General features: G+C 40.8%; 2 protein-coding genes across 6 annotated transcripts in view; one reads left to right on the plus strand and one right to left on the minus strand.

Annotated features, from left to right (window-relative positions):
- Nucleotides 1-12,168, plus strand: part of herc3 (HECT and RLD domain containing E3 ubiquitin protein ligase 3) — a 39,586-nt gene extending 27,418 nt beyond the window's left edge. For 2 of the 3 annotated variants that reach the window (XM_079812427.1, XM_079812428.1), the window contains exons 20-25: nucleotides 2,317-2,483; nucleotides 6,232-6,295; nucleotides 6,865-6,947; nucleotides 9,790-9,973; nucleotides 10,072-10,174; nucleotides 10,296-12,168. In XM_079812427.1, coding sequence (XP_079668553.1) covers nucleotides 2,317-2,483; nucleotides 6,232-6,295; nucleotides 6,865-6,947; nucleotides 9,790-9,973; nucleotides 10,072-10,174; nucleotides 10,296-10,504 — 810 coding nt within the window. In that variant the 3' untranslated portion in view covers nucleotides 10,505-12,168. The remainder of the gene's footprint in view (nucleotides 1-2,316; nucleotides 2,484-6,231; nucleotides 6,296-6,864; nucleotides 6,948-9,789; nucleotides 9,974-10,071; nucleotides 10,175-10,295) is intronic. The other variant, XR_013816203.1, reaches the window with a different exon arrangement.
- Nucleotides 12,169-12,219: 51 nt separating this feature from the next.
- fam13a (family with sequence similarity 13 member A) overlaps nucleotides 12,220-19,196 on the minus strand; it is a 68,473-nt gene continuing 61,496 nt past the window's right edge. For 2 of the 3 annotated variants that reach the window (XM_079813153.1, XM_079813152.1), the window contains 9 exons: nucleotides 18,972-19,113; nucleotides 18,726-18,807; nucleotides 18,295-18,500; nucleotides 18,125-18,208; nucleotides 17,948-18,043; nucleotides 16,244-16,327; nucleotides 15,332-15,528; nucleotides 13,570-13,671; nucleotides 12,220-13,439 (listed from right to left, as the gene is read on the minus strand). In XM_079813153.1, coding sequence (XP_079669279.1) covers nucleotides 13,316-13,439; nucleotides 13,570-13,671; nucleotides 15,332-15,528; nucleotides 16,244-16,327; nucleotides 17,948-18,043; nucleotides 18,125-18,208; nucleotides 18,295-18,500; nucleotides 18,726-18,807; nucleotides 18,972-19,113 — 1,117 coding nt within the window. In that variant the 3' untranslated portion in view covers nucleotides 12,220-13,315. The remainder of the gene's footprint in view (nucleotides 13,440-13,569; nucleotides 13,672-15,331; nucleotides 15,529-16,243; nucleotides 16,328-17,947; nucleotides 18,044-18,124; nucleotides 18,209-18,294; nucleotides 18,501-18,725; nucleotides 18,808-18,971; nucleotides 19,114-19,196) is intronic. The other variant, XM_079813154.1, reaches the window with a different exon arrangement.

The raw sequence follows: 19,196 nt of genomic DNA on the forward strand, positions 1-19,196 counted from the left end.
GCGACCCGTACACACACACACACACGCGCGCGGGTGAGCAAGAAAGGAATGTTATTTCACTATTTAAGAGAGCCCGTCGTCAGGCCGGTGATACGTTTTGGTAGCCCGTCTGAAAAACACATAGGCCCGGGACGTTGGGCTTTGCGAGCCCTGGCCCATAACCTTACAAGTCCGAGTCTGATCACGAATGAACCAATAACACCTCAAATAAAGGATTCTCCAGCCTGCGACAGCATGCTAAGGTTTGTTAAGTTTGACATGTACACATAATCAATACGATCTGTAACAATGCAATACTATCACATATTAAAAAAACATGTTTACTCACATAAGTGTGTTGCACCGTTCCTGTCGGATCCAATATAGAAGGCACAGCATTGTGTTTTAATCCCAATATGTCTCGACCTGTATCTTGTTTACAAACGATTTCGCGGTGAAATGAAGCGAACAAACGCGCAAAGTTTTACACACGTGAGCTGGAACTGGAATGTTTATTGCTCGGTAGCGCGATCCGTTTAGCTCCACGAGTCGGTGGGCGGGGCTACAGAAGCAGGCGTTCATATTTATCTGTTGAGGCGGCGTTTCTGCATTCTATGACGTCAATTGTCGACATATCTCGCGTTTTCTGGGCCTGGTGTCAATAAAAGCTTTTCTTTGACTAACATGGATGTTTTCAGCTCTGAAACTTACAGGATATTCTTATATCACGATAAACTTTTATATATCAAAAGCTCAAGGGAAAGTTGATTTCTCAATTCATCACCCCTTTAAAATAATTGTGTTTAACAGCTGAATTTGTGGTGGAAAAACTACGTTACCCATGATGCAGTACAGAAGATTTCACCAATCATAGTCATAGTGAGCAAATTGTTCAAAAATATCTCTTTAGCCCCACCCACTCCTATGAAGCACTGTGAATGACGCAATTACAAATGACATAAATGTAACTTGCTATACTGCCTATTTGTAATTACATCTTTCACAGTTGCAATGTCATTCACATTATGTTGCAATACACTTCAAATATATTCTTTCAATAGATATAATCAACAACTTTAAACAAATAGTTTTATATTTTTTCATTGTTTTTGATTGTCATTCGCAATGCTTCATGGGATTTTAGTTCTTTCCCTCACTTAAGCCATTAATTACACAGTCTTGTACCTTTGTCTTTTTGTCTGGTTTTCAAAAACTTTTTTGCTTCAAATCTGAGTTTGTAATGTTGTGGTTCACCTCGTGGCTGGTTTGGTTCATAGCTTATAATGCTTTGACAAAGATGGTATGAAAAATAATACCTTCAACGCTGCTGAAAAAGAGGGCGGGTTCTAATGCGCTCTATACAGTAGGTCAGGATTTCTGCAGGTCTTAATTCGCCCTTACACAAATTAAGGCCTTAAGGAGTCTTAAATTCATAAAGATATGGAATTAATGTTGCCTGCATTGCAAAAAAACCCTGACATTTGTGTCCTCTTTTCCAATACAAATATCGAGACATCTTTGATACGTTTACTTGAGATGCAAATGTAAAATGAAGTCTTGAAAAACTGAAAAACAAAATGAAGTGAGTTTATGCTTGATTTTTCTGAGCCAGTTGGCAGATATTTGTTCTTGTTTTAAGCAAAACACACTTAACTCTGATCAATTTAACGGAAAACTAGACTATTCGATGTCAAAACCAGACAAATATACTGAGGAAGAACAACACTTTTATGCAGTCTGATCAGAAGATACAAAGTCATGTCCATATTCTAGTAGTTGAGAGCAGAATCAAAAAGTAATGGATATCTTCTGGAAGTTGTGTTTTCAAACTCTGAAGTGTTGCTAATGCTACTTCTCCCTAGACATTTACATTTGAGAACATATTGACGTTTGGTGTTCCTTTCAATTTATTCCTTACATTTTCTATTTACATTCTTAAAACCTGCGTAAACCCTGGTAGGTGTTTCTCAAAGTCCTGCACGATTGAAGAACATCAACAGATAATCTTATCGGCCTGGTGATTTTGAAATATCTGGGCCAGCTCAGCTGTTTTCATGCAAACATGATGATCCTGCTGGATTTCTTTAAGGCATGATGACTTTCAGGACACTTCGGCTGTGTACAAAACAAGACTGAGATGAGGACTACACGTGATTGTACAGAGTTTAATGAGTTCAATTTACTCTGCTGCTGGAGGGATCTTATGTTGTTGACAAACATTCTTGGATAATTAAAGGGTCGTAATGGAAAGATGGCTTTTAGAAAAGGGAATCTTGGTGTTATCGGTATGCGGAAGTATTTCTATGTGTAACTCATGCCTGTGCGTTTGCATTGCAGTGTTTTGTGGAGCACAATTGGTTCCACTTGATTGGGATCATTTGTGGTTTGGCCATCTATAACTCTACTGTGGTGGATCTGCACTTTCCCCTGGTGCTCTACAAGAAGCTTCTGGACGTTTCACCCACTCTGGATGACCTGAAAGAGCTTTCGCCTACAGAGGGAAGGTAGACAAAATTATGCTTTTTTTGGACTTTGTCTTTAATGTCGGCATGAAACAGAAGATGTGATAGTCTTTTCTTCCCTATTGTGATGTATATTCAAGTGAAATGGCTTCTTGAACAAGAATGTAGGGTGGGACTTGATTTTGTCCATTGGGAATTGATTAGATGGTTGTGGTTTGCTATTGGTTGATCTCATGTGACAGGTTGTCCCTCCCTTAGCGATACAAAATAATTATGTGCACGGATAAATCTTTAAAAGAAATATAATAAGAACTCTATGGTGACATTAAGGGGTTGTTTGTTCAAAACTGAAAATTCTGTCATGAATTTACACATGTTCAAAAATGACATCAAAGTAGTCCATCAGACCAGACTTTGAGCCATAATTCACAGAAAATCTTCTTATTTGCTGTAGCTCTTTGTAACGAGGTAGGGGATTGTTTAAAATAGGTATTCCAGAGGTGCCGGTTCCAGCTTGTTCAAATGAAGCCTGTCTGTATCTAAACTTGTACCACTTAGCTCTTCTAGGCAACATGTTGTTGTTTTTCCACTAAAAGTCATCACTCGCTAATCAAATCAACTCGCCCTCCCAGAGACCAATGTATCACTGCCCTTGTTAAACCAAATCAATGAGAGTTCCTGTGACCCCCGAGGCTTTACTGAGAAATCGAAGTCCTAAACGGACTGCATAGACCAGTGAAGAGCGTCTTGTTTTTTGTCCTACACTCTGTGTCCTTTGCCACTGTGTTGCATAAACAGGTTTTTTTTTTTATGTAACATTAATTAAAAGCCACCCAAAAAAGCTTTTTGAACTGTTAGTGAGTCACCATCAGCCCACTAAATGGTTACAGAAGGAGACCAGCCTGCTCAGGTTTGATGGCCGGATCAAGCCTGTAATCGTGTTTGCGGTTTGCATCTTCAAGGCTGTTCCCCACATGAGTCATATCACCTCATGAAAACAGCCATCAGCAGACCTTGACCTGGAGATTACAACTTCATGGAGGATGGTTTTGTTTTGTGCTAATGCGTTTAAAAGGATCAAGGATTAATTGGCTTCCTCTCAGTTAGATGTGTTTGACAATGCGGCCACATTGTTGGATTTATCCGTGGACGGGTTTAATCTGATCAACATCTAAGGAACAAGATTTACAGCAAAATGAAATTGAAAATAATACTTGATTCAAATTATCAAGTATTCAAATACAGGCCAGTGTTATAGTTTTGAATTATTATTATTATTTTTTGGTGTTATTTTTCACTTGATGCTATAAATAATAAGTGTGTAAAATTTTGTAAAATAAAAGTAAAAGGTCTGCAAAGTGCACAACAAATGGAGTGATTGTCTCCCAAAAGAAAGAACCGATTCTGAACTGCATGAAACGAGTCGTCAGTAATTCCAGTCTTACTTCCTGCATGAACCTACATAGGTTTTTAACAAATTTGCATAATGCTAGCCTACAAAATCAAACTATGTCATGAACAAAGTCTACTTTGACCCTTAAACACTGTAGTTGTAGCTGAGGCCTAGAAGAGTTTGGTTCATGTTGCTGTTTTCTGTGCTGCGAAAGTAAATCTACTTTGCATGCACTTTCGTGCGTCGCCCAACTAAGTTTTCTCTCTGTATTCCACACCGTCGGCTGACGTTGGTCCTCGTCGGCTATTTTCCAGCTGATTCGACATGTTGAATCGGCGCTTGTCGGTCAGTCGTGCCATCTGATCGTTCTGATTGGCTGTTCTGCTAGCGAACTAGTGCACGAGAAAACCCCCACTGAGGTGACCGTCTGTGGTAAGCGAGATTATGAGGTGCTTTGTTTCTATAGGGTATACAGGGTAGCTCTTCCGGTTTCCTGCTTTGAATAACGAAAACAGATACTGCCACCAGCTGGTACGGAAAGCTATTTACTCTTACGCAGGCGCAGAATGGACGTGCTACTTAGCCGTCGGATGTCGAGCGTCTGCTTGGTGTGTCAGGGCAACTTTGGACCCAGACGCTGCCGACTTGAGCCAACTCTGCAGTCTGCTTTCGTCGCTACTAGTTGGTCAGCGTCGGTTTGTTGTGTTCCTAGCTTAAAGGATGAGGAAGGCTGGAATTTATATGGCAAAACTGACACCATCAGAGCAGGGTAGACCAATCACAACAGACTGGGCCATCTGACCAATCAGAGCAGAGTAGACCAATCACAACTGACTGGTCCATCTGACCAATCAGAGCAGAGTAGACCAATCACAACTGACTGGTCCATCTGACCAATCAGAGCAGAGTAGACCAATCACAACTGACTGGTCCATCTGACCAATCAGAGCAGAGTAGACAATCACAACAGACTGGGCCATCTGACCAATCAGAGCAGAGTAGACCAATCATACCAGACTGGGCCATCTGACCAATCAGCGCAGAGTAGACCAATCACACCAGACTGGGCCATCTGACCAATCAGAGCCGAGTAGACCAATCACAACAGACTGGGCCATCTGACCAATCAGAGTAGAGTAGACTAATCACAACAGACTGGTCCATCTGACCAATCAGAGCAGAGTAGACCAATCACAACAGACTGGGCCATCTGACCAATCAGAGTAGAGTAGACTAATCACAACAGACTGGTCCATCTGACCAATCAGAGCAGAGTAGACCAATCACAACAGACTGGGCCATCTGACCAATCAGAGTAGAGTAGACTAATCACAACAGACTGGTCCATCTGACCAATCAGAGCAGAGTAGACCAATCACAGCAGACTGGGCCATCTGACCAATCAGAGCAGGGTAGACCAATTACAACAGACTGGGTCTTCTGACCAATCAGAGCAGAGTAGACCAATTACACCAGACTGGGCCATCTAACCAATCAGAGCAGGGTAGACCAATCTAATCAGAGCAGAGTAGATCAATCACAACAGACTGGTCCATCTGACCAATCAGAGCAGAGTAGACCAATCACAACTGACTGGTCCATCTGACCAATCAGAGCAGAGTAGACCAATCACAACTGACTGGTCCATCTGACCAATCAGAGTAGAGTAGACTAATCCAATCAGAGCTCTTGGAAAGGAGGAGTTAAGAGAGAGACCGAATCTTTATTGAACAGTTTCAGACGCTGTAAGAAAAGACATGATTCTGCAATGTATATCATGAGAAAATGAAAGTCTTTTTTGACTTTTGATGCATGTAAACCTGTTGTAAGAGACCAAAACATAATTAGCGACCTTTAAAATAGCATAATGGGGCACTTTAAATTCCCAAGGGCCTTTACATTTTCATGTTTATTGCTGGTGGGTTATAAAATGTGTAACCTTTACAATATATTCACAAATGTTACACAAAATGTTACAGTAGTGAAAATAAACCTCAGGAGGACAATACAGTTGCCTTTAAGTGTTACTGACTTTAAACGCAGAGCGGATGTGTTCATGAAGCTCGCTATACACGTGTGCTAGTCCTTGTTTAGAGATCTGTTGAATCTGTTTTCTGAGGTAGACTGGCTGCTCATGTTAAAAGTAAACGGCATGATTTATATGCGGTTTATAATGTCATAGGCAGGAGAGTGTCATTTGTTAAAAGTAGGAAATGATGCGCAGCCCCTGCTCGGGTAAGCCAGGGGTTTGCTTTTATACCCTGCAGCTGGTGAGCTCTTAGCTGCGATTACAGGAGAGAAAGACAATTAAATGCCTGCCGATGACTCTAGAGATAAAAGATTCAGGGCTGCTTCAAACGCTCACTAACTGTTGGTCATGTGTTCATCTGTCTGCAGGAGTCTTCAGCAGCTGCTGGACTATGAGGGCGATGTGGAGGAGACCTTCTGCCTGAACTTTGCAGTAAGCTCAGCTGCTGGACAGCAAACGAAACGCCACCCCATCAAGTCAAGGGCATTTGTCTGATCAGATGAATGTGACCGATAACTGATTCATATTATGGAGAAATTCACAACCGACTGTTTTAGGACATAAACAAATGTAGACTAAATTCTACTGAACACATCCTTGATGTCACACACATGCTGCCAAGACGGTTATTCAAACGAGTTTGCCATATGTCCCATCAACGCTTCCTGTCGGGTCATAGAACGATATTCAGCAGATGTTTGTGTGGTTTAAAATACAACCAATACAATCTCAGTATGTTCCATGCTTTTGACAATATTTGCTAATTAAATTATAGATATTGAGAACTAAAGACTTTTCAGTAAATTAATATGCACTCATTCATTTATATGTACCAATATAACAATATTACACATGTATATTCATTAAAATTTTTTCTATTTTAGATAGCTTTTTATTTAGTAATACAATATTTCATAATATAAAATAGAACTGATTTGTTGCTTATAGGACTTTCCAAATCTGTGTAGTTCAATGACAAAATGCAACAACTGTGTCCACAGATTACAAGAGAGTATTATGGGATCACAGAGGTTAAGGAGCTGGTGCAGGGCGGGAAGAACATTGCAGTGGACAAGACGAACAGGTGCGATTGTTAGCAAATCTGTGGTGTGTGTGTCTCTTTAAATGAAGGTCTGAAAGAGGTCATGTTGTTCCTGCCTCTGCTCCATATTTCACTATCTGAGAGGGAGAGAGAGAGAGAGAGAGTGTGTGTGTGTGTGTGTGTGTGCTGTCAGCGGGGACAAAATTGCACGGTTTCAGAAGCTGCAGGAACAGATGGGACAGCATCTACACAGCCAAACCCCCAAAAAACACGTAAATGCGCACACATTTGTGTCTTAAGAAGAATTGTTGCTGTGTTCAAGGGCATATTTCAGGTAAAACATGAAGTGGAGATTGTAAGAAAGGAAAAATGATTTAAGAAAATGGCTAAAGTGCTTGTTTGGATCATGCATGTGTTTTGTTTGCATGTGTGCGTGCGTTCTGCTGTCTGACGGTGAGATTAGGCAGAGGGCCAGCCATTTTGAGCTCAGATCAAGGCCCGTTCCCACACACACACACAGATCACATTCTTCAGCAGACCTGAAACTGCTGTATGACCTGCTGAAGAGCTCACAGGCTCAGATTATCAATCTTAATTCACTGTAGTATGCGAGTGCATATGAATATGTGCATTGGATTACATTCGGCAGATTTGCTTTATTGGTCCACAAGGGGAGATTTAACAAACTGTTGACAAGCAAACATTCAGCATTCCACACATGTACAGTAGATTCATTGCTGATATTAATTTACAGGTAAACTCATCTTGGCGATTATCAAAAGAAAGAAAAGAGAGATTATTTTGTGCATAATGAAAATTAAGCCTATTTTTACGCCCACAACGTATGTTTAAGACAATTCAGCTATGTTTCCAGATAGTTTTGATTTATATACTTACATATATACATATATATATATATATATATATATATATATATATATATATATATATATATATATATATATATATATATATATATATATATATATATATATATATATATATATATATATATATATATATATATATATATATATATATATATATGAATGTGTGTGTGTATAATATATACACCGATCAGGCATAACACTATGACCTACATAATAAAAAACCTTGGCATAACAAAAGCCAACATAATATTATGTTAGTCCCCCTTTTGCTGCCAAAACAGCCCTGACCCGTCGAGGCATGGACTCCACTAGACCCCTGAAGGTGGGCTGTGGTATTTGGCACTAAGATGTTAGCAGCAGATCCTTTAAGTCCTGTAAATTGCGAGGTGGGGCCTCCATGGATCGGACTTGTTTGTTCAGCACATCCCACAGATGCTCGATTGGATTGAGATCTGGGGAATTTGGAGGCCATGTCAACACCTCAAACTGGTTGTGCTCCTCAAATCATTCCTGAACCATTTTTGCTTTGTGGCAGGAGCATTATCTGCTGAAAGAGCCACAGCCACCATTTCCATGAATGCCGTTTCCATGAAAGGGTGTACATGGTCTGCAACAATGCTTAGGTAAAAACTTTTGATAGAGACCACTGCAGACCGGGAACACCCCACAAGAGCTGCAGTTTTGGAGATACTCTGACCCAGTCGTCTAGCCGTCACAATTTGGCCCTTGTCAAACTCGATCAAATCCTTACGCTTGCCCATCTTTCCTGCTTCTAACACATCAACTCTGAGGACAACATGTTCACTAGCTGCCTAATATATCCCACCCACTAACAGGAGCCGTGATGAAGAGATAATCAGAGTTTTTCACTTCACCTGTCAGTGGTCATAATGTTATGACTGATCGGTGTGTATATATATATATATATATATATATATATATATAAACAAAGCAAATAAGCATCCCTATATATATATCCCTATATATATATATATATATATATATATATATAAGCATCCCTATATATATACCCATATATATATATAAGCATCCCTATATATATATATATATATATATATATATATAAACAAAGCAAATAAGCATCCCTATATATATAACAAAGCATCCCTAATATATATATATATATATATATATATATATATATATATATATATATATATATATATATATATATATATATATATATATATATATATATATATATATATATATATATATATATATATATATATATATATATATATATATATATATATATATATATATATATATATATATATATATATATATATTAGGGATGCACGATATATATGATCATTTTTAATGTTACCGATAAAAAGCAGTGGCCGATATATTAAAGCCAATAAATTATGGATTATTTCCTTCCGCTGAGGCAGGGGTTATTCCAGAAAGCAAGGTTAACTTTCCGTCACATATACCTTGAACTCTCGGTACTCGAGGTATGCTGGTTCCAAAAACGTGTCAGTGAGTAAGTTCAGACAACTCCGAGTATGTTCCCGGTTAACACACAAGACATTCTCAACAGAGCGACGAATCGATGATTCACCATGGAAACAGACGCTACACATTCTACTTCCTTCTTTCGTTTAATGTCGATTTACATAACCTACTTAGTGCACATCGCCACCGATTTGGTGGTTGTGCAATCATTCTTTTAATAAGTAATCTTTATTCAGTGAGAATAAGGATTATATTGTTTGTTTGATGCTCATTATTTGAATGCAGATCCATGTGTGAGATGACAAAATAAATAATACATATATTTGAATTGAATTAACATTTAAACATGACCTTGTTGTAATAGTGCTTTAGAATTACTAAATTATAAATGTAGTTATATTAATATAACTATATTAATTATATAACACGCATCTGAATAACTTTTGACCGGGTCTGTATATATACAGTATATAGAAATAAAATGTCTTTGTTATTGTGTGTTCCTCTCTCAGGAAGGAGTTTGTTCAGGCGTATCTGCAGTATGTGTTCAGCGACGCCGTACAGGAGCTGTATTCGGCCTTCTCCAGCGGTTTCCTGAAGGTCTGTGGCGGCGAGATTCTCTCTCTCTTCCAGCCCTCTGAGCTCATGGCCATGGTGGTGGGCAACAACAACTACAACTGGGAGGAGATGGAGAAGGTGGGACACACAGCTGCGCTCCAGAGTTTAAAGTCACACGCTAATTCGACATTCATGTTAACGCCTTGTGTTTTTCATGGCTTTCTTCATCCTCCCAGAATGCCTCCTACAAGGGCGAGTTCTCCGCATCCCACCCAACAGTTAAGATGTTTTGGGAGGTGTTTCACGAGTTTCCCTTGGAGAAAAAAAAGCAGTTCTTATGTAAGTGAGAGACGCTACTTGGTTTGAAAGTTACTCGTTCATCCGTATACTATTGCGCAATGGATCCTCTTTGCGCTTTTTCAATGTAGAGCGAATAAGTGTCGTTTTCGTCCTCCCACAGTGTTCTTGACCGGCAGTGACCGCATCCCCATCCACGGCATGGCCAGTCTACGCATCATCATCCAGTCCACCGCTGCGGAAGAGCACTACCTTCCCGTGGCTCACACCTGCTACAACATGCTGGACATGCCCTGCTACCAGACCAAAGAGACCCTGCGGCACCGGCTCACCCAGGCCGTGGAGCAGTACGAGGGCTTCAGTCTGGTCTGAGCTGGAACTACAGAGGTGGCTTTCTGTATGCTGACACTGCACTTTAAACCTGTGGGAAAATGGAAACGAACGCTGCTCTCGCATTTATTTGACCACAGAAGAGCACATCCTGAATCTCATACGAGTAAATCTATTATTATCCTATTTTTACAGACTGACTCTGGCTTGCTTATTTGCTTGCATCTCCAGATGTGCAGTTTTTGTTTTTGTTTTTTTCGTCTAAAATTTATATTTTTTAAATGACAAAAATAAATGATAAGATTGGGATTGAGTTGTTGGCATAGTGAATTAAAGACTTGACTTTCTTTATGTATTTTCTAAATAGAATTGTTTTTGAATCCGATAGGTTGCTCTTGTCTAGACCATGTTGACTTGTAAACTTGTAGTGAACAAATTCACTAGTTTAAGCAGATGAAATGCCCACTATAGAAAAGAGCTAATTCTTAAAGGGATAGTTCACCCAAAAATTAAAATTCTGTCATTATTTACTCACCCTCAAGTTGTTCCAAACCTGTATGAGTTTTTGTTCTGCTGAACACAAAAGAAAATCGAGTGAAGAATGTTTGTAACCAAGCAGATAGAGCAACTATTGACTACCATAGTAGGGAAAACAATACTATGGTAGTCAATGGTTGCTCTCTCTGTTTTGTTACAAACATTCTTCTAAATATCTTCTTTTGTGTTCAGCAGAACAAAGAAACTCATACAGGTTTGGAACAACTTGAGGGTGAGCTACATTTTTGGGTGAACTATCCCTTTAAAGAGCCACTCTAAATCGAGGGCTCGTCCGGGTTCAAGATGGAAGAGATAACAGCCCCATCATCACGGTACACCAGACGGGCGGTTACAGGCCCGATACGTCAAACCGATCCGATTAATCCCTTTTGTTTCTGAGCTTTCCCTTTCAGCCCGTGCTCAGATGGGACGTTAAGCATTTTCGCACCTCCTGAATCCATTCCAGCGGTTTTCCTTTTATGTACAGTAGCGAGTCATTAGCATAAAACGTCTCTTATTAATGATAGGCATGCGTGAGCATGCCACGCCCAGCTGCTTTTTTGGAAATATTTGAGTGAATCCGATTTCTCTTAGGACGATATGGGGTTTCATTGAGGATGTGATCCAGCAATAACTACTGGTTGATGTATGACGTGTACTAGTTATGGGATTTGAATTACGTTTTAATCCAGCAAATGTGAATATTCTAACAGCTGCGTTCTTCCGGCGAGTCCATTGCCGCTTTCATTAACTCCTCTCGTTGTTTCACAGGAAGGTCAGATGCTGTAAAACTTCGTTTTCTACTCGCATTTTCTTTCCGGTGTCGTCGGGTCGCTATTAAAAATGGATCAGAGTGATTCGCCTATAGTTCCTCGGTGGTTTTGCGATGATGCCGGACCACCGTCGGGACCGCGGTGATGTGTTTGCTGTGGCCTGTGATGTTTTTTGCATCGAGCCGGATGAGATGTGTTTGTTTGTACACGATGGAAGGTCACACGGAGAAGCGTTTCTATCCAACTTATTCCTTTCTGTCGATGTATGCAAACAAGGGCTTCTTAGTGGCTACTGATGCGTTGTTATTTTAGTAAAGTATATTTACTTTTATAGCTTTCAAATGGAATATATTGTTTTATCTATTTTTTTCCAGAACAATAAAATGATTTCACCTCAGATTGTGTGGCACTTCATGACACTGACATGAACACCCGACACCAGTATAGTCAGAAAAAATATTTTGGTTTTATATCATATGTACAAAATACAAATACAATCGTGTACGAAAATGTACACACAGTATTCATCTTTATCCATCATTCTTGTCACGTTCAGTAAAAACAAAATTCACGCTACGATTTTCCAATCTGGAGAATAAGAGAAGGGGGTGGTGCGCACTCGGTCTGTATCTGTGTTCACCAGGAGCAAACGCTCAGTCAGGCCCCATAGGTTCGCTCTCTATTGCTGGCTAACAATAGACATGTTTCAGAGGGGATTTGATCCGCCCACATCACTGTTAAACAGTGACTTTCATGTGATGACCATTTCATACAAAAATATACACAATGCAAGCTGGTTTATAGTACCTTGGTTTGTGCGTTTCTACACCGTTACAGCATAGAGAGAGAGAGAGAGATTTTTTCCTTAGCTTTTTGTTTTGGCTGTTTTACGCACATTTCTTTTTGTCATTTTTTTCTTTCGTAAAGACAATTCTAGCTTAGTCAATGGTCTTAAAGATTACACAGTTGGACATTAGATAAACAATGAGCAAATGCAAATGATGCACTTTCTTAGAAGCATTAATATTCAAAATAAAGCCATTTGCATGAATTATGGCACTGGTAAATAACAACAACAACATAATATATATATACATACAGAGAGCCTTCCTTCCATTAATTGGTTACGTTCTTCAATTCATCAAATACTAAAAATTCCTATAATGATAAACTCTCCTCATCTCTAAGTATATACATAGATAATTTAAGACGCAATATCTCAATGTTCTTCAAAGCTTGTGCCTGATTGTGAAAACACAGTTGTTTCTATATTACAGCGATATTAGTATGTCTAAAACCAATACGAACTGTCGTGTAATACAACGCAAAATATAACAGAAACATTCTTGTGGGCTTCAAAGGAGATTTCTCTTGGCAGAAGAAGTCCTGTACAGTGGAACAAACAGCGCTGTACGTCTGCTATTGGTGGACCGGGCATGTCTCGGCGTCCTTCAAAGCAACACATGTCTTTGTGTCCACTGTATTGCTTTGGATAGCAGTGGCTGGTCCTTGTTTGGCTAGGCGAGGACGTCTTAGCTGAGCGCTAGATGAACTTGGAGGAGTCTCTTTTACTGATGAGCACTTCCAACAGCCGCAGCTTGGCTTTAATATGCTTGTACTCGTTGTATTCCCCGGCCAAGGGCGAGCGATCTTCCTTTTGCACGTTTCTATGGGAACAGCAAAAGCAGAACGTTCAATAATAAGATTTCCTTTTTCTCTGCAGACATGGATTCAACCATAAGAACATTTACAACTTCAAGAGCAAACATGTTCACTTATTGTGGACGTTTTCTTTACCTGCCGTTCTGTTTGAAGAACTCGTCCTCGAATTCACGGAGGTTTTGGCGGATTCTTTTCTTTTCCTCACGAGCTTCCTGGAGTTGCTCCACAAGTTCCTGCCTGTGTGTTTGGTTAGGAGGGAGGGGAAAGTTTTAACATTCTTTCGACCCACCGCAACGACAATGCAATCATTTCCGGCTTCAATAGTTGGTAAATATTACCAAACAATTAGCTTTTTTTTTAATGTACAAATTACTTTGAGTTTGTTTACATTTGGCCTTTGAGCTCCACAAGATGAATTATGAATACAAGAAAGGTCTGTAAGGGCGCTTACACACTAGAGTTTGAAATCATCGACTTCAATGGGGATGATGCGTAGCAAGGACGCAAAGGAAAAACGCTAGGCTTGCGCTACATTGCGCAACCAATAGTTGACAAAATTTTAACTACGATACATTGACCAGTTGTCCTTTTGGAAATCTGCATTCTTTTATTAAGTATACCTTTAGTTTACCAGGGCTGCATTTTCCAAAAGCGTAAGAGGACGGCAGAAACCATTGGCACTAATGGTGGCAGCCCAGGTACTCTCTTTTTTTGAGAGAGAGCGAGAGAGACCTGGCCATTAAAGGGTTAGTTCACCCAAAAATGAAAATTCTGTCATTAATTACTTACCCTCATGTCGTTCGACACCCGTCAGACGTCCGTTCATCTTCAGAACACAAATGAAGATATTTTAGTTGAAATCTGATGGCTCTGAAAGGCCTCCATTGGCACAATGCACTTTACACTCTCAAGACCCTTAAAAGGTACTAAAGACGTCGTTACAAAGTCCATCTCACTACAGTGGTTCTAAAATAACTTTATGAATCGGCGATAATAGTTTTTGTGCGCAAAAAACCCTAAATAACGACTTACATAGTGATGACGATTTCAAGACACGGCCTCATGAAGCTTCGAAGCGTTATGAATCAGTGAGTCGATTCAGCGGTTTGAATCGCCAAATTTCAGCAGTTTGGCGGTTTGACACGCGATCCGAATCATGATTCGGCTCATTGATTCATAACGCTTCAAAGCTTCATGATGCTGTGTTTTGAAATCGTCATCACTATGTAAGTCGTTATTTAGGGTTTTTTTGCGCACAAAAACTATTGTCGCCGATTCATAAAGTTATTGTAGAACCACTGTAGTGAGATGGACTTTGTAACGACGTCTTTAGTACCTTTTAAGGGTCTTGAGAGTGTAAAGTGCATTGTGCCAATGGAGGCCTTTCAGAGCCATCAGATTTCAACTAAAATATCTTCATTTGTGTTCTGAAGATGAACGGAGGTCTTACGGGTGTCGAACAACATGAGGGTAAGTAATTAATGACATCATTTTCATTTTTGGGTGAACTAACCCTTTAAGGCTCGGGTATACTTCATTTTCCACGTTCCGCTCCGTCTTGCGCACAGTTGAGAGTACAAGCCTTTCAAAGGCTGTGAGCGTGGAAAGGCGCGTTTGGCGTGTGCGCACTGTCTAGTGGACTTTGATTTCAAGTGCTCAAGTTGTTGACGTGGCCGTCTGCCAACCCTCCTGATGATGAAAATTGCATCACACAGACAGTGCGCGGACCGCCTCGGAAGTATACTTAGTGCTTTCGAGGTCTGGCATATTCTTACTTGATTTCAAACTGTGCTCTTCCCACATCCTCAAAATGGATCTCAAAACACTCCGTCCAAGCATTATCTCGTGTGTGTAAGCGCCCTAAGACATACGTTTCTACTCTAAACCTAATACTCACATGGTAGCAGCATGCAAATTGGACAATCTCATGTCCATGGTGTTCTTGGAGGGTGATTGTTCGTCAACAGGCGAGATGAAACCGTCTGTGTCCTCGTCCAGCTGCTCGAGGAGTCCCAGCATGCTCAGCTCTGGCTTAACCGTGACTGTGAACTGTGTCCTGGTGTCGTTGTCATCGTCCGAGCCATCCTCCTCCTCCTGGAAAAAGAGCAGATGGCGCTGGTTAGTTCAACTGCGGCTTAAAGGGATAGTTCACCACTCACCAAACCTGTACGAGTTCCTTTCTTCTGCTGAACGCAAAAGATATTTTGAAGAATTTCAGCAACCAAACAGTTGATGAGGGGGAAAAAAAAAAATAGTAATGGTGCCCCACAACTGTTCGGTTACTGGCATTCTTCAAAATATCTTTTGTTGTCAGCAGAAGAAAGAAACTCGTACAGGTTTGAACAGAATTGACAGAATTTACATTTTTTGGGTGAACTGTCCCTTTAAATCCGAGGGTTTACACTACCATGAATGAGCAATATCAAGCCGAACATTGATTTGGAAGGCAAATCTCAATGGGAATCATTGTGCATCAAGCCTCTGTAGTGACAAGTGTTAGTACAAATGAAAAGCATCAGTGCTTTAACAGTGCAATAAATCATTTTCATTTCAGTTGGGAGTATTTAGTGCACTGCCTTGCATTTGAGTCACCAATTCAAGTTGTTTTCACATCCCTGGTGCCAAAACCCAACAGGGATGTGATCAAACGGCATTGGAATCAGCAGGAGCCGAATCTCACAGCACTCCCAAGTATGTGCCCATGCAGTTACTGATTCATGATTAGGTTAATGAGGAAACTAGTGGGGGTGGGGGGGGATGAAGTGGGTCAGCCGAATCACTGGTTGATTGAGCAGTCGCAGCTCTTCACCTTTGTGTCGCTGAAGAACAGGGCTGGTACACCCTCGATAATGGGCTGCAGCAGGGGGCCTCTGCGCTTGCTGGAAGGCGAGCCCTGTGGTGGGTGTTAATAGTGACATTACAACCCGGTAAACTACCTTTACATTAGCCCACTTCAGGGCAGGTCTCACTCCACTAATCGACTAAGATTCACGTTAAATAACACTTGAAATCTGAAGGTGGCACTTCAAGTACTTGTTTTCGGGCGTATTCCCCAAATTGAGAACCCACTGGTTAAACTGAGGCTAACAGAACATTGACTAAACTATAATTCGAGTGTGCAAAGAAGTTCAAACATTTATAATCAGGCTTTAGAGTATTACATAATGGTATCGTCCATTTTGTGTTACATAAGCCAGACGTTTTCAGAACATACCAATATATAATATTTGCCATGCATGTTTTGTTTTGTTGTGTTTCACATGCATATCGGTGTTACACTTCCTGTGGTGTGGGAATGTGCACAGGTTTGCCGTTTAATGTTTTTAGAGTGTGTGTGTGTGTGTGTGTGTGTGTCAGAGACTTGTGAATTACAAGGAATACTGTTGCAAATACCAGCTACAGGATATGACCTTAGCGAGCTACTCTTGAGCTCTTGCTAAAGACGGGCTTATTGGCGCTAAAAAGCCCCGGCACTGCCATTGCATCAATACAAAATCTAAATGCTTATATTGTGCTACTGCTAATGCTATTTCCTCTACTAATACCGTGGAGATTTATCCATACGGTTTAGTTCAAGAATAAAGTAGAAATAGCAGCTAGCTAGCCTTTAATACAACCACAGTAGCTTATGCATATCTGCTAGCGTGGCTCAAATAAGTATTCGCTTTATTCCAAAACCTAGCCTCGCTGCCCAACTGCCTACATGGCCATGAACCTCACATGTGGCAGATTTGTAACAGTCAAATTCACACAGCTCAAATATGGCGCCCACTGCGGGACACTCAAATCGTAATGGTTTCGATACACTTAGCATTTCGCTAAGCTAACCACACCCTAATAAGCATAAATATACAGAGTATACGCACATGTTAGGTAAAATAACCAATTCATTTGTATTATTATGTTGTTTTACTACTGAATTAAATGTCATAGCCATCTTGCTTCATGGCATCTGTGGCCCTGTTTACACCTGGCTTTGCGTTTTGGTCAATCGGATAACAATTATACAAGGGAGACACATACCCGTTTACACCTGGTGTCTCTTTTGTCCACTTTCAACCACTTCTGTCCTGATTTTTTTGAGGGGAGGGTCTATGGGCGGGTACATTTATGTTTTTTCAGATCTTTCGATCTAATTGACAAAATAAGCTCACGCTATGTACATATGAACACGACCGGAGACCCACCGCAGCAGCTTTCATTTCTGCTCTGACAGCCGCAAGACCAGCCGAACGCTGTGAGTGTGTGTTAGAAATCAGCATCGTCCACTTGTGATCCGATCGACTAAAACGCATCTTAATACCAGGTGTGAACAGGACCTGTGAAGGATAAGGTGAAGCCAGGATTGGAGCTAAACTCTGAAGGACAGTGGCCCTCCAGGAGCAGGATTGGACACTCCTGCTGTACATGAACTCCTAGATGAGAGATTTCTCCAGTTCATGGAGAAACCGAGTTGGGACAGAAGCATGCCATGGGGAGGGAGAAGTGAAAAAAGTGGAAAACCAGAACTTACAATGACTGGAATGGCAGAAGCTCGGCAGAGGATCTGTTTGACCAGTCGGTACCGGTCGTATAGAGGCTTCATGACCTGTCTCTCATTCTTGGTGATCTAGAAGGAGTGACAAAAAGACATTAAAATCAACCTCAGCCTGTGTAGATCAAATCTTAGCCTTCAGAACGGCATACTCACTGGTCTCCCATGGATGTTCTCATAATATAGAAGAGCTTTCTGAAGGGCCACTTTTTCTGCTCCAATCTGCTCACGGGTCATGTCCTAATGAAGAACAGAGAATGACATTTTAAAGATTTATGCGTTTGTTTATAATAAAAGGCAAAAAAGCGGAAGAAAAAAACCCGCACCTTAACGTCTTCAGGTCGGCCAGCCTCGTTGCGTTTCTCCTGCAGTTTGTTCATGACGGTATCCAGTGTGCCCTCCACAGGGGGTTTGGGGGCTTTGGTCTCAGGGGTTTTCTTCTCCAGCTGAGACCCAAAGCTCCTGGGAAGCGTGTTGCTACGCTGGCGGGGGATGGGCGTCAAATCCTCTTCTGACTTTAGCAACTTGTGATCTGTGATGTAGAGCCAGAACATGAAGCCACTTGTTTAGAAGTAGGCCTACTTCGCAAGCCATGAACAAAGCAGATTAGATCAGATGTTGTTTTGCTGGTAGGCCCAACCCACAAAGGTTAGTGAGAAATGACACCAGAAACAAAACATCATGAAGGTCGGATTGGCGTGGCTTACATGATACAAACCACTTTCATTTTTCTCATGCAGAGGCATTTCATTCATACCTTTCAAGTCTTTGCGCATCTTGGCCAGTTCATTCATCCAGCGCAGAACCTCTGGATTGGCAGCTTTGTCGCCGTGTGAAGGCTGTAGAGAAAACACTTTTGCCTCACATTTTGCACTGGTCATTTTCATCATGAACATTTCCAGAATAGACTGCTTTGTTAGAATGGGATCGATTTATCATTGTAGATCGGATTTTGAGCTGTCGCAATCAGATATTTGACCGTTTAGGCATCTCTTTCGCTCACCCTGTATTTGCGCTCGTCTTCGAACTTCTCCTCGAACCTCCGGATCTTCTTCTTGAGTACGTGGATCCGCTTTGAAAGCTGAGCAGAGGTCAACTCTTCCCGGTCGTCGTCGCAGGAGCCTAACGAGGAACTTCTTCGCCTACTGAATGGAGAAAAGCATTCATTTCACCCTCCGAAGTACACATTCTCTCATCTTCCAGACCTCACAATGGTTTGTTGTTTTAC

This window comes from Gobio gobio, assembly GCF_949357685.1.
Source record: "Gobio gobio genome assembly, chromosome: 3".
Classification (NCBI taxonomy): domain Eukaryota; kingdom Metazoa; phylum Chordata; class Actinopteri; order Cypriniformes; family Gobionidae; genus Gobio; species Gobio gobio.